Source organism: Pelmatolapia mariae, linkage group LG14, assembly GCF_036321145.2.
Source record: "Pelmatolapia mariae isolate MD_Pm_ZW linkage group LG14, Pm_UMD_F_2, whole genome shotgun sequence".
NCBI lineage: Eukaryota > Metazoa > Chordata > Actinopteri > Cichliformes > Cichlidae > Pelmatolapia > Pelmatolapia mariae.
In genome coordinates this window covers 23,492,035-23,505,000 of record NC_086239.1, presented here as the reverse complement: position 1 = coordinate 23,505,000, position 12,966 = coordinate 23,492,035, and the positions used below count along the sequence as shown (strand labels likewise).

The 12,966-nt window shown below is 44.5% G+C and overlaps 1 protein-coding gene across 4 annotated transcripts in view; it reads left to right on the top strand.

The window, feature by feature from the left end:
- The window catches only part of cux1b (cut-like homeobox 1b), a 62,627-nt gene that overhangs the window by 17,563 nt on the left and 32,098 nt on the right, over positions 1-12,966 (top strand). For 3 of the 4 annotated variants that reach the window (XM_063493768.1, XM_063493764.1, XM_063493766.1), the window contains exons 2-5: positions 81-191; positions 4,501-4,548; positions 8,466-8,544; positions 11,405-11,542. In XM_063493768.1, the coding sequence (XP_063349838.1) occupies positions 81-191; positions 4,501-4,548; positions 8,466-8,544; positions 11,405-11,542 (376 nt within the window). Of the gene's footprint in view, positions 1-80; positions 192-4,500; positions 4,549-8,229; positions 8,355-8,465; positions 8,545-11,404; positions 11,543-12,966 lie in introns of those variants that run through there. The other variant, XM_063493767.1, reaches the window with a different exon arrangement.

The following is a 12,966-nucleotide window of genomic DNA, read 5'->3' as shown; positions in this document are numbered from 1 at the left end:
TGACTATTACAGTAATGATAAGTGTAATAAAATGTTGAATGCAACTAACAAAAACAACAACCTTTCTGTTTGTCTCGCAGAAAGAACTAGACGTCACCGCCACGCAGCTTGCCAACAGACAGGACGAGAGCGAACAGTCCAGGAAGAAACTCATCGACCTGAGCCGCGAGTTCAAGAAGAACACTCCAGAGGTGAGAAAATCAGATATTCACAGGCGAGCACCAACACACAGCCACGCGTACAGTGCACCCCGCAATTCTTTTGACAATCACGCTTGGCCTCGGCGTTTCTCGGTGTCTGCTCTCCTCTTCATAAATGTAGCCGTGATTATTTACTGAGAGGAGTAGACGGAACAGAGATGCGGGCTTGGCTCCCAAAAATAGTCTCTCCATTAGTTTCCCTGAAATCCTAAAGAGACAAAACAGAAAACCCCTCAGGAGTTTGTATTATCTGACCTAGTTTTTTATGCGAGCAGAAAGTGTGGTCGGTGAGTGTGTGTGCGCGCGAGAGAGGGAGGCAAGGAGAGAGTGACAGAGCAGAGCAGAAGGGAGAGAGAGAGGGAGCGAGTGACAACACTACTAAGTGGGATCAGGAGGGAATTCTGTCCCGTTCCTGTGTTCCCATCACTCCTCCAGGGAATATTTGTTTCATCTCTGTAACCAAGGCAACGTATTTCAATCCTCACAGCAAAAACAAAGTATTGTTGTGTTATTATTGGTAATGTCACCATGGTGAATTATTGATGGCAGCATGAATTATGTATGAACGGAGTAGACAGTGGATAGAAAATTGTCAACTCTCCGCGGAGTTGACAGTAGGCCTATTATAGTTACCACAGGATGGGGATTGTGACTATTGACTTCAGCATGTAGCCCACCCGCTGTAGAGGAGTATACACGGGAGGAAACTGTACCTGCATACAAAGGATGCTAATTTCACTTCACCCTACACATTCATCTCTAATCTCATTTCCAAGTATAACCGCACAGCTAACAACACACACAGGGAGGCAAGACAGACACAAAGGGAGAGAAACACACATGCAGAGGCAGCGGGAGCCATGCACAAAGAGAACATGCAGAGAAGGCACAAACACACAGAGGCAGATAGCCTAGATCACAGAACAGGACACACACATTCATCAGTGTAACAAGGCTGTGATTTAGGAAGGCTCCTCTGGCGTCTGTGTGGCCCCTGGCATCTCCCTGGTATGTGGAGGAGGAATCTGAGCCAGGCCAGACGAGCGACAGGATTCATTACAGGGCTGTAACAGCCTCAATAGGAATCAGCACTAAAACTCCGGGCGTTTGGAAATACAGAAGCATCAAGGCTGCCTACCAAACAGGCTGGTTCATAACGTGTGATGGCCCGCGCTTGATTAAAAATGCCCCGATCGTCTTGTGTGCATTTGAGGAGCCGCATTTTTTTCCATCGCTTGTGTGGCTGCGTGTGTGGTTGACCAGCTTATAGAGCGGGCTGTCAGCTCTCTGTGGTCCGCACCAGTCAACGGAGATCACAGTCACATCAGATCAGACTGCATTAGGCTGAGCGGGAGTCCGTCTCTGATCCATTATTCAACAACCAGGAGACCGGCCCACGTTGACTGTGTCTAGTCTGCTGAGCTGTACTCGGCGTGAACTGCACTCATGGTCTGCATAATAACGCACACATGCGCACACACACACACACGCAGGCTTTTGTAGCATTTTGAAAGTAGTGCAAAGAAATGCAGCGTGAAAACAAAGTTTTTATAATTCATCAGGACTGACACGCTGTTGAATTTTTTTTTTTAGAGACTACATCTCGCTGCGCTTCCTAAGTCGCCTAAATTATTCATCCACTTCTTAATTTCCTTTTAGTTAGTCAAGACTGCTCTACTACACTGTTATAAAGGCAAGGGTGGGAATGGTTGTAAAATGTCCCAAAGATTGCTAGCCAGAGGCAGTGGTAGTAAAACAACTGTGTGTGTGTGTGTGTGTGTGTGTGTGGTGTGCGCGTGCACACACACACACACATGTTAGTGTTTAGCTGCAGGCCAGACAGACAGCGAATGGGAGTTCCATACTCCCTGGAGGATTCCTCGGGCTGGCCTGTCTGCTGTCTGCCGGCAGCTTACACACCAGCCATCCATCTCTTGCTGCCTGGGCCCCTCCACTCCCCTCACTACACACACACACACACACACACACACACACACACACACACACACACACACACACACACACAGATTGACCATGGTGTCTGTGTGCATTGTTGTTATATGGTCATAAATCTTTGGAAGTGGAGGGGGCAGGGGGTGGAGCACCGCAGAGTGGACCAGAGGGGTTTAAAACTCCGGTGTTCAGCAGAAGGAGTCGCTTGGTGCCGTGTGGTATTTGCGTGTGTTTGTTTTTGTTTACTGAGTTTGAGTCTACACTAGGTTATTATAGTTAACTAAAAGCTAAAAGTAGGTGTAAATGAAGCATTTTAGTTAAGCTCAATACAAACAAAAGCTAAACTTTTGAAAATCTAACTAAAATAGAGTAAAAAAATACTGAAATCTTCAGTTTTAGGTTTTGTCACTTTGGTCTGATTTGCTTTTATTACCTGCCATGTGTTTATGTGTTTATCGAGACTTGAGATGTCTACATGTGTGAATGAACAGCCTTTAGAAAATCTTGTTTATGTTCGTATTTCTATTCTGAACCTCTGAAAAATGTGACTAAAGCACTCCAGACTAAAGTAATTAAAGACTAAAAGTAACACTGAAAAGAACGAAACTTTTTTTTCTCCCCCAAACAATCAATCCGCATCTGGAAACTGTCTGAAAATAAACCAAATCGAAAACAAAAACACAAAAACAAAAGAAGAAAAATGCAAAAGTATAATAATTGTAAGTAATCATCGAGGTTGCTGCAGCATTTATGAAAGCTTACAGCTACTAAAACCTAAAAACTCAAAAAGCTAATGAGATTAATAGAGCGACTTCATATGATTGGTTTTCTTAAAAAAAATTAAAAAAAAAAATTAAAAAAAAAAATTTATGGTTGCCTCGAGTTGACTCATCGCGCAGACTCCTTCAACAAAAGCTGAAGATTATAATTTGAACAAAGGTAGCAATTATTGCTGGACTACTTTTTTTGGTCACTGTATTTTCATAAGAGGTTCTGTGAATCGGAGCCGAGTTGATGATAACACCAAGTGTGAGATACTGAAGTGAAAAGTGCCTTAAATGTTGCATTTTCATTGCCTTGCAGCAAAACAGGGGCATACAAGCTAATTCCAAACAAGTTAACTTTTGTTTATATTTTGTATTTTCATGAATCCAAATACGATGTAGTGCAGGTCATCGAAAAACTAAAAGGAAACTGAAATGTAAAATTAGAATATTATCAGAATGCAAATGTTGAAGCTGACACTTATCTGGTGTTTTGTGTGGGTGGGTCTTTTTTTTTTTTTTTTTCCTCCACGCTCTTCATCTCCTTCTCTGTGTTAGAGGGAGAAAAAAGAGGGAAGGAGGGTTTTTTGAGGGGGGGGCAGGGTGCAGGTCATTACCCCTCAGCGGGGGGATATTGAATTGGCCCAGACAAACAGCCGCAACGACCCCTGATGAGGTAACAATGAAGCGGGGTCACCAAGGTCACGACCTGTCCTCAGCCCCAGACAAGCGGCCTGTCTGGACCAACCTGGGATTAGGCCTGGCCCCAGACACTGGTCCCAGGTCAGTTTGGGATGCACGCTCCCCTGCAGCCTCAGCTAGGCTTTTAAAGGCAGAGGGTTTCTAAAAGGCGCCGAGTCTCCCGAGCACACATCTGTCGTTGCCCTACTTCACATCTTCATTAGGCAGTTTCCAGAGTGCGCATGCATTCACAAACTGTGCGAATCAAGTGTTCCTGTACAGAATGTCCTATTCTGCCGCGCTTTTTACCATACGCTCCAGTTCAGTTTGTCAGGATGTCGGCTCAGCTAACAGCGCGGCGATTTGCATGTTCCCCTGATACGTACTCGACCGGGTATCTAATCTGAAACTGCTGACTCGTACTGGAAAGTCATGCAATGGGACTCGGAGGATAAGGAGCGTTTCCGTTATAGTAAAAAAATAAAATAAAATTTGGTGCGCGGAAATGATTTGCATTAACGGTAGGCCTTCTCCTTGGCTCATTCACTCTCATGTGCGCTAGCGCTGCCCCTGGGTGGCCCAGGTGGTGCTGCACCTGTTCTTGTGAGAAACGCTGTCCGCCGGAACACCTCCGGGTACAAACCTGGCGTCCTCCCTAACATCATGTTCATCACTCACGCACCGCAGTGTTTTTTTTCCTTTTGTTTATCATTGACAGCAGCAGGAACGGTCACTGCTTGATTTCAGTGAGCAGCTTATTTGATTGCTACATAGTCATTATACAACTTGTGCATCTCTCCCACTTGTCCCCGTGTTATTTAGTGCTATTTAAGGATTAAAATATTCAGTTGATTGTTCTGTTTTTGATACTCACTAATCTCCTCTTTATTTATTTTTTTTAGGATTTACGGAAACAGGTTGCCCCTTTGCTTAAGAGCTTCCAAGGAGAGGTGAGTGGATTATTTTGGAAATTATTATTGACACAGCGATATCCATAACATGCTCCAAGCAAAGTAATCAAATAATGCGTTTTATGAAGCCTGTTTGACATTCATTAACTGCTAACTTGCTTCCTCTCGCAGTGCCCTTTTCTCCTTTTTTTTCTTTTTCTTTTTTAACTTTTGTCTTCAATCATCATCTCTTCTCTCTCACTTCTCTGTTTCCCCTCTTCACTTCGCCATCTCCTGTTCTCTTTCTTGCCACTATCTCATTTCCCCTTCTTTCCTCTCCCTCTTTTCTTTGCTGTGCTCTGCTCTTGATTTTCTGTCCTATTCATGAAGTCCTGTTGCCCGAGGGTGTGTTTAAATTGCATCCTGCAAAAAAAAAAAAAAAAAAAAGGCACCACAAAACCCTAGCTCTAGCCAGTCACAACTCTTTGTCTGCATGATTCTGTGGGGGGATATTTGTTGTTGTTTTTTCATTTTTTTTTTTTTTTCAGTTGATTTGGTGAATCATGAGCCATTTTTGCTCGTTGTGGCACATGCATGTTTACTTTAAGTTTGCCCAAGGTTTTTGTGTACCTTGGCCAATCAAAGGTGACTTTTGTGTGTGCTATATCATACCCCTGCTGTTTCCCCCCTCCACCCTTACCCTCTATCCTCCTCCTCCATCATTTTGGCCCATTTCCATCGTGGCTCCTCCTCACTGGCAGCCTTGCATTTCCAGTTCGCTCCCATATGTGAAAGTCAGTGGGTAGGAGTGGAAGCGGCTGGTTTAGACTGGGGCGTTATTTGGGGTTGGAGTGGGTGGACATTCAGCAGAATCTTTTCTCTAACACACACACATACACACACACACACTCTCACACACAGAGAAAGAAAATCATCTCAATAGATAGTGACAGGGCTGCTTTGCTACTGGCCATAGAGTGCTACAGTTTAACACTGGGTTAGTTTCCATATTCTTGTGTTAGAGCAACAACCACAGCCAGTGGTTATGTAAAAATGCTGTAATTTATAGTGGTTCTTCCATGTTCTGCTGATGATCCACAGTCTATTTAGAGAATAGAAACAGCAGCGGTATAATTGGGGCTTTGTCAGCTGTTTCCACAATCCTCATGTTGACACACCTCGACGGCGTGCACACCAGAACACGCTGAGACGCGTAGTGGGTGGTCGCGGAACTGAGAAGGACATTATCTTATGATTATTGAGATAATACTGTACACCCGCGCCAGTCTTAGAGCAGCCCATCAATCAGTCGCCTATTCTGCACGCTTGCATGCCACGACATGAGTTGCTCTGAGAATGTGTAATTTTAGCCCGTCTTTGTTTGCTTACCCCTCAATGCTTTGATCAAGGACAAGACAGCACCAGAAGCCAGAAGGTCTTGTCGAAATCCCACAGTAACTCATCCTTAAGCATTTTACCCAGGAGCGTGAATCTTTACTAAGTGAATGTAGAACTCAGACAGAACAATAAAAAGTTTTAGCCCAGGAACTTGGAGGTCTTGATACTCTGTTTAATCTTTGTCATTGAAAGGTGGATGCCCTCGGGTCATAATTATTACCAATAACAGTAGTGTTTCCACAAGGCCTCAGTTTGGTAAACGGGTTATGTGTGTGTGTGTGTGTGTGTGTGTGTGTATGTTGCATGCTCAGTGTTCCTTGTTGGTCCATCGATCAGATAAGCTTTTCCATTATCCAAGGCTTCAGTCTCTGCTTCCCATAGCCTCCCCTTATCAGACTCCACTGGGGCCACACACACATATAAACAAACACACACACACACACACACACACACACACACACAGATATATATGTATGCACACACACACACACAGGTCAGCCCGATGCCCTTCACACACTACGGGTTAGATAGGGGAGCAAGGTGGTGCTGAGTGATGGTGGCACAAGGTGCTGACGTATGTACGTATGTGTTTGTGTGCGTGGACTTGTCAGGGATACCTTTTGCAATTGCAAGCACTTCTCATCAGTAACCTACTGATACTGGTGAGGTATCATTTGTGTCACTTCATTTGTTTTGCTTGGTCTCTGTGTGTGTGGGATGGGGGCAGGGGAGCATGTAATAGCAGATGTCATTGGGATTGGTTGAAAGAGCTGCAGTTTGGAACAGCAGGGTTGTATTTGCAAATCCTGGGTGGTCTTCTAATGGCTCTGGTCCTGCAGTTAACCTGCCTCTAACTGTAGGGTGTGTCCTACATTAAATGTCTATTTCCTGCCTCCCATGTTGGGCTATATAAAGCTAGTGTACCACTGACCTTGGCCCAGTCATTGTACAGTCACGCAGCTGGCTTCCTTCGGTGCCATTGGCAGATAATTTTTTTTTCTGTGTGTGTGTGTGATGATTTTTGTATGTTTCTTTTTTATGATGAGATTGTGTGGCGGGACTTTAAGTCTCTGATCACATTCCCTTATATATACAAACACACACACACACAGGCGTGTGCACGGACATTTCGACAGGTTTGATGTTGGTGTGTGTGAGAAAGGTATTAGTGCTCTGTATCTGTAATCTCCCATTAGCGGCCATGCATTTGAGGATTCTGATCGCTCAGTGTCACACAGCGCATGAAGAAGGGTAAAGTACACGATGCAGCATGATGTGAGAACGAGAGATATTAGTATTGGAGAGAGGGGGAGGAGGGAGATTGCAAGAGCAGGAGCATGCAAGAGAGACTCAAGTGTGACAGAGAAACATGTGAGAAAGGCTAACAGTGGAAAAAACAAATTGAGGAAAAGAAAAGACTGAGTCAGAGAACATGGAAGTGACAAGAGAGAGAATTTGTGAGAGAGACGGGGAGAAAGACAGAGAAATGAAAAAAAGAGGGAGGGGTGGGGGGTGGGGGTGCTGGCACCAGCCTACTCAGGGCCAGATGTTTTGCGGCTAAAAAACTAGAGATGAATCAAAGCCATGTGAAGAGATTTATTAGGTTCCCATAGGAGCCCAGGCAGTATTACATGTAGCCCGCTCTGTTTACAGTGGCAAGAACCCCTAAACCACCCATCAACTACACTACTGGCTTGGCTGGGAATGTGAAGACTTTATATTTGGACTTATATAGGCTTTTGTCTTTATTCCTTTTCTCTCAGTGAATGTGCTGGAGGAGTTGGAAGAGAAACACAGGCTGTTTAGTCTGAGTGCGTGAGCCAGAGTAGTCAGCTGTAGCTCTGCCCAGTACAGTAGCACCATCTGAATGTCTTTATTTGGCATCTGTTTCCCTCGATTTAGACTTGATTTCAGATGCATTTCGCCTACTCTGTCTGCTTCTCATATTGAAGTGTGACACAGAGACTATGGCAGAGCTCATTGCCTCATGTTTCAGCATTGACAACAGCGTAAAAGTTCCCCTCTCCAGTATGATTTTAGAATTAATCTCTTATAGATCCAATCTAATGCTGTCCATTTCAATAATATCGGTGATGGAATGCATGCCGTGCCCTCTTGTGTTAATGGCTGCATCAGTAATGGATCCACACTGTATTGCTGCTAAGAGCTGACTGAATAATCTGCCCCTGCTGTGGCTGGAAAGACTGAGCCAGCTGTTTAATGATGTCAGTGTGCTGGAGGGGAAACAAACACACACATTTGCACACAGGCTCGCCAGCACACACACACACAGAGACTGAAGGACTTAGGCACACTCACTCGAGGACAGACGGATAGACGCACACACGTACACAGCAAACGAAACGCATCCGTCATCGGCTGAACAGCTGAACTGACTTCACGGGAAGGAAACACCAACGTGGCCGCTGTCATGACGGCCCCGATCCCATGCAACATACCAAGGCATAGTGAGGATAGACAGATATGTAGACGGCTCTCACTGTTAAATTAATGTGCCTGCTTTTGGAGTGTATGGTAACTGACGTTTAACAATTACGTTTTATTTTTCCTCCTTGCAGATCGATGCCTTGAGTAAGAGGAGTAAAGAAGCAGAGGCCGCCTTCTTGAACGTGTACAAAAAAATAATCGATGTCCCAGGTAAGACTGCTCTTAGTGATGATACAAGTGTGTTTGTGTAGACTCCCCCCTAGTCCGGAATTGCAATCAGGGAGACCCTCCCTCATCCGTGCAGACAGCACCAACAGGGAAAAACGCAGAAAACGCGTGACACCGTCCCTCTGGTGCTGCTTCACTGTTCATCCAGGCGTGTGCGACGCCTTAATATGTCCCCAGGAGACCTCATCCCCATTGGTATAGCCTTTATAGGGTCTTAACAGAAGGTGCGTCCTGATACGGATGACAAGCGTGCCCACAATTGGCCGCGGCAAAGTGTGCACATACACGAGCAGTCGTATCCAGCAGCACTGAGGCTGAGGGAGGGCCGCGCGGCACCGAGAGCTGCAGAAGACACAGCCACAGTGCTGCTGGTAGGAGACTTTCAGCTGCTCGGGAGCCCTGAAGGGGCCGCGTATGCAGGAATGAAAGAGTTGAGTTCATCTATAGCGTAAGGAGGTCATCATATTCCCACATGGATAGACCTACAGTAATATCTTTGGATTGTACTGCTCCCAATAAGTCAGCGCCAGCTCTGACGGGGCTATTCTTAACTTGCAGCGAGACAATGATGTAATGCCTGATGCATACACGCACACAGACACAGACCGGCCTGACTAATGCAGCAGTCTTGAAAGAGGAAACAGTGTGTTTTGTTCTGTCTTCTATCAGCTGAAGGCCTGGTTAGTCAGCCCAGTGTGCTCTGGTTTAGATTAAAGGTGTCTGGCGAGAGCGTTCAGCACCAGTGGCCCACCAGTCAAACTGCTTTTAACAGGCTGTACAGTTGATTTGAAGCGGGGGGGTCCAAGTGAAGGACACAGGTTTGATAAGAGGGAGAGAAAGTTGATTTTTCAAGGGCACAGAGGCAGATAGGAGTCCAAATTCAAGGCGTACAGTTATGTTAGTGAGTGTTTGTACTTGTGTGTATTTTTTTTGTGAGACTTTGGAAGCAAACGCATGTGTTTATGTGAAGAGGTGTGTGCGTGCGTGCGTGCGTGCGTGCGTGTGTGTGTGTGTGTGTGTGTGTGTGTGTGTGTGTGTGTGTGTGTGTGTGTGTGTGTGTGTGTGTGTCAGAGCCTAGCCCTGCATGGCGTGTCACCTTGACAGCACAAAATCAGCATGAAATTCCCCAATCGTTCTCTGCTGATCTCTCATTAGCATAGTTAAGATATCTAACTGCGTCAGACATGAGACACACACACACAAACGCGCGCGCACACACACAGCCCTTACCCCCAGCTGTAAGCTGTCAGTTCCTCTTATCTGTACAACACACACACACACTCATAAACACGCACACACAAACACACACACACATAAACTGCTCTTTTAGCTGGCATGCTGATGAGCGTCGCCTGCGTCTCTTGGCTGCCTGTCACCAGTCTGCCACCCATGAGCACCAATCAGATGTGATTGGCCTGACTGACAGGCCTCTCTTCATCACACTGACAGTTAACCCTGCTGTGTGTTCAGAGATGTTGGTAAAATGCCTCCAGAAAGTTGCCTTTCTTCCTTCTGTCTCTGTTTCTTTAATCTCTTATTTACCTTTTCTCATTGCCTGTTTTTACAGCTCCGCTTTGTCCATCTGTCTGCTCCCATGTTTTTCTTCTTCCTCGCTTTCAAGCGGCATCATAGCGAAACACTTTAACTGATCATAGCCCAGTAATCTCTCCTGTTAATTTGTCTCATCTATGTTACTGTGTGCTTCTACTTATCCGGTTCTCCCGCTGCGCCAACAGTTGACGCATAATGTTTTTTTTCCCATACAGAAACCAAAGTTAATCTCCTAACTCAACAATGGTCGCTTGATACAAAGACTGATAGTCTATCGTTCAATAGACTTTATGGATAAAGTTTTGTTAGGAAAGAATGGGTAAACCAACAGTGACTTATAAGTACGAAGTTTGATCTGTTCTTTTTTAATCACGGAAGTGCTCTGATGTTATAAGAGCCTGATGACTTTCTTTTTAGGTCATTATCAGGAAGTGAGAATAATGTATTTAAGTGTGGCCGTGAGAAGCCAGTGATGAAGACGCATCAAGGTTAAGCTGCTTTACTCTAAAGCAGGAGCGTTAAACATAAGGCCCGGGGGCCTGAATCGACCCGACGAACACTTGAATCCGGCCTTTAAACTGTATTTTCACAAGTTTTTAAGATTTTCCTGTTGATAAAGACTGCCTACCCCCATTGCAATTCATACTACACCAAAGTAATTAAATGACAGGAAAGCACTTGCTTTTCAGCCACTAGTGAGTCTACAGTAAATTAATAAAAACTTTATATTTTATAATTACAGGACAATCTGTGCAATGAACTATCATGACTTTTTCTGTAATTTTACACATTTATCATGCAGTTCCACCTAAGATCAAACTGGGCTGTGTGTGACCCACGATGTAAAATGAGTTGGACATCCCTACTCTAATGTATTGAACCTTCTATCATGGAGAGTAGTTTGAAAACAGGTTTATTATGAATAACTAACATTAAATAGAATTTACTGCCACATTATTATTTCTGAAAGTAAAGCCAAGCTCTGGTTTGCAGATGTCAGACTGTTCTCCCCTCATCGCAGTATGACTGGTAATTGTGATATGTTTTGGTTTCTGCTCTAACCACTAATCCTCCAAAGGGGGATCAGAGGTCAGGGTCGGCTCCAGAACAGTTGTCCTGGAGCTGCTAGAGATTCATTGCCTTGCCCAAGGACTCTTCACCAGGGCAAGCGCTCCCTCTCTCTCACAGGGCCATGAATGTAGTTATTCCTAGCTCACTACACCACCTTGCCGCCCTTGCTTGTCTGATCTGCTTTACAGTGTGTTAACATGGTGTGTGTTTTCTCTACCAGATCCTGTACCTGTGTTGGAGCTGGCTCAGCAGCTGCAGCTGAAGCTCCAGAGGATGCACGACATTGAGACAGAGAACACCAAACTTCGAGAGACACTGGAGGACTACAACAAAGAGTTTGCAGAGGTTAAAAACCAAGGTTAGAGACGGATGCGTGCACAGGCACACATTATGGGATTTTCCCGACTTTGACAGAAGTAGATGTAGACCGTACAATTAAGTAGTTAATCACCTATCAAAATGTCACATTCCGGTGTTTTATGTTGACGCTCGTTTGTGAAAAAAAAACAGACACTAATGGCAGTGAGTCCTGATTATAAATCCAGCTGGTCCAGATCTTCACTCCATGTCATTTCCTTTTCCCTACACTTCTGGTCTCTTTACACTTGTGCTATCCATCCCCCTTCCCAGCAGCCTAAAAATAAACTTAAAAGAAAATTAAATGAGAAGAGAACTTGTGCAACCTGGGGTTTAGTGAAAAGCTTTTGTAAAGCTGTTGTAGAGCGATTCTTTTTTTTTTTTTTTTTTTCTACAAAAAAAGGATGTTAACTAAATTAAAAACAATATGCTCAGCTGGACCTACAGTGGACCAGTCATCCTGTCCTGGATTGCATCTAATTGCAGTAACAGGAGGGTCTGGGTGGAGCAGAATACGGACTCACTGAGTCACCTGCTGCAGATTTGCTATGGTAGTTGGAGTCTAGGAGAGACTTGTTGGAGTAGCAGCTAAAGTGATATCCAGGAGGGCCACTACAGCAACCCTGTAGAAGCGTTGGAGTACAGCTGGTTAGCAGCAACTGAACTTTGAAAATATAACTGAGGAGACTATCCACTGAGTTGTTTTCTTTCTCTAATGGATTAAAAAAGAAAACATTGCTAAATTGAATCGGCAGATACACTTTGGTGGCCTTGTTGTCAAGTCTGTGTGTGAAAAGTGTAGTGGAAAATTTTGTCCTGCTTGTGTGTGAAAATGTAGTTTTAGTTCATTAAAAAACGAGCAGTCTGTGAAGCAAGATGAACACAACATTTTCAGTTTCTGGACATATTTTCGGTTTAGCTTATAGCTCTCTCGAAAGTGGAAATGTCTTAAAGTCTACAGGACACTAAAGGTGAGAAAGTCTCTACTCTTGCTTCAGAATTCTTTTCTGCGTGTGTGTGTGGACTGCCTTGTTTGTGCAGCTTTACTTGAAATCTGTCCTCATCATTGCGTTTTTATACCCCTTTATCATACATTGAGATGTGAAAAAAAATTCATAAACACTAAAATGTCCACAGGTTTACATTTAAAAAGTTTCCCGTGTGGATGAAAAAGACATGACAGAGTTGGAGGAATTTTAAAAAAATGCGATGATCTACATCCGCTTAAAGAAAGATGGAAAAACTGACAGCATCGGGGAGAGATGAGTGAGAAGCGGTAATAAAAAGTGGTGTAATTTCAGTCGAAAAGGAGGAGTGAGCGAGCGAACGGGGGAATGTTTTGGAATCCCCCTTTCCTCAGTGAGAGTTAATTGGAACAGCTCGATAGCGGCAGGGTTCCATTCTGCCATTGATTTTCCTGTTCCC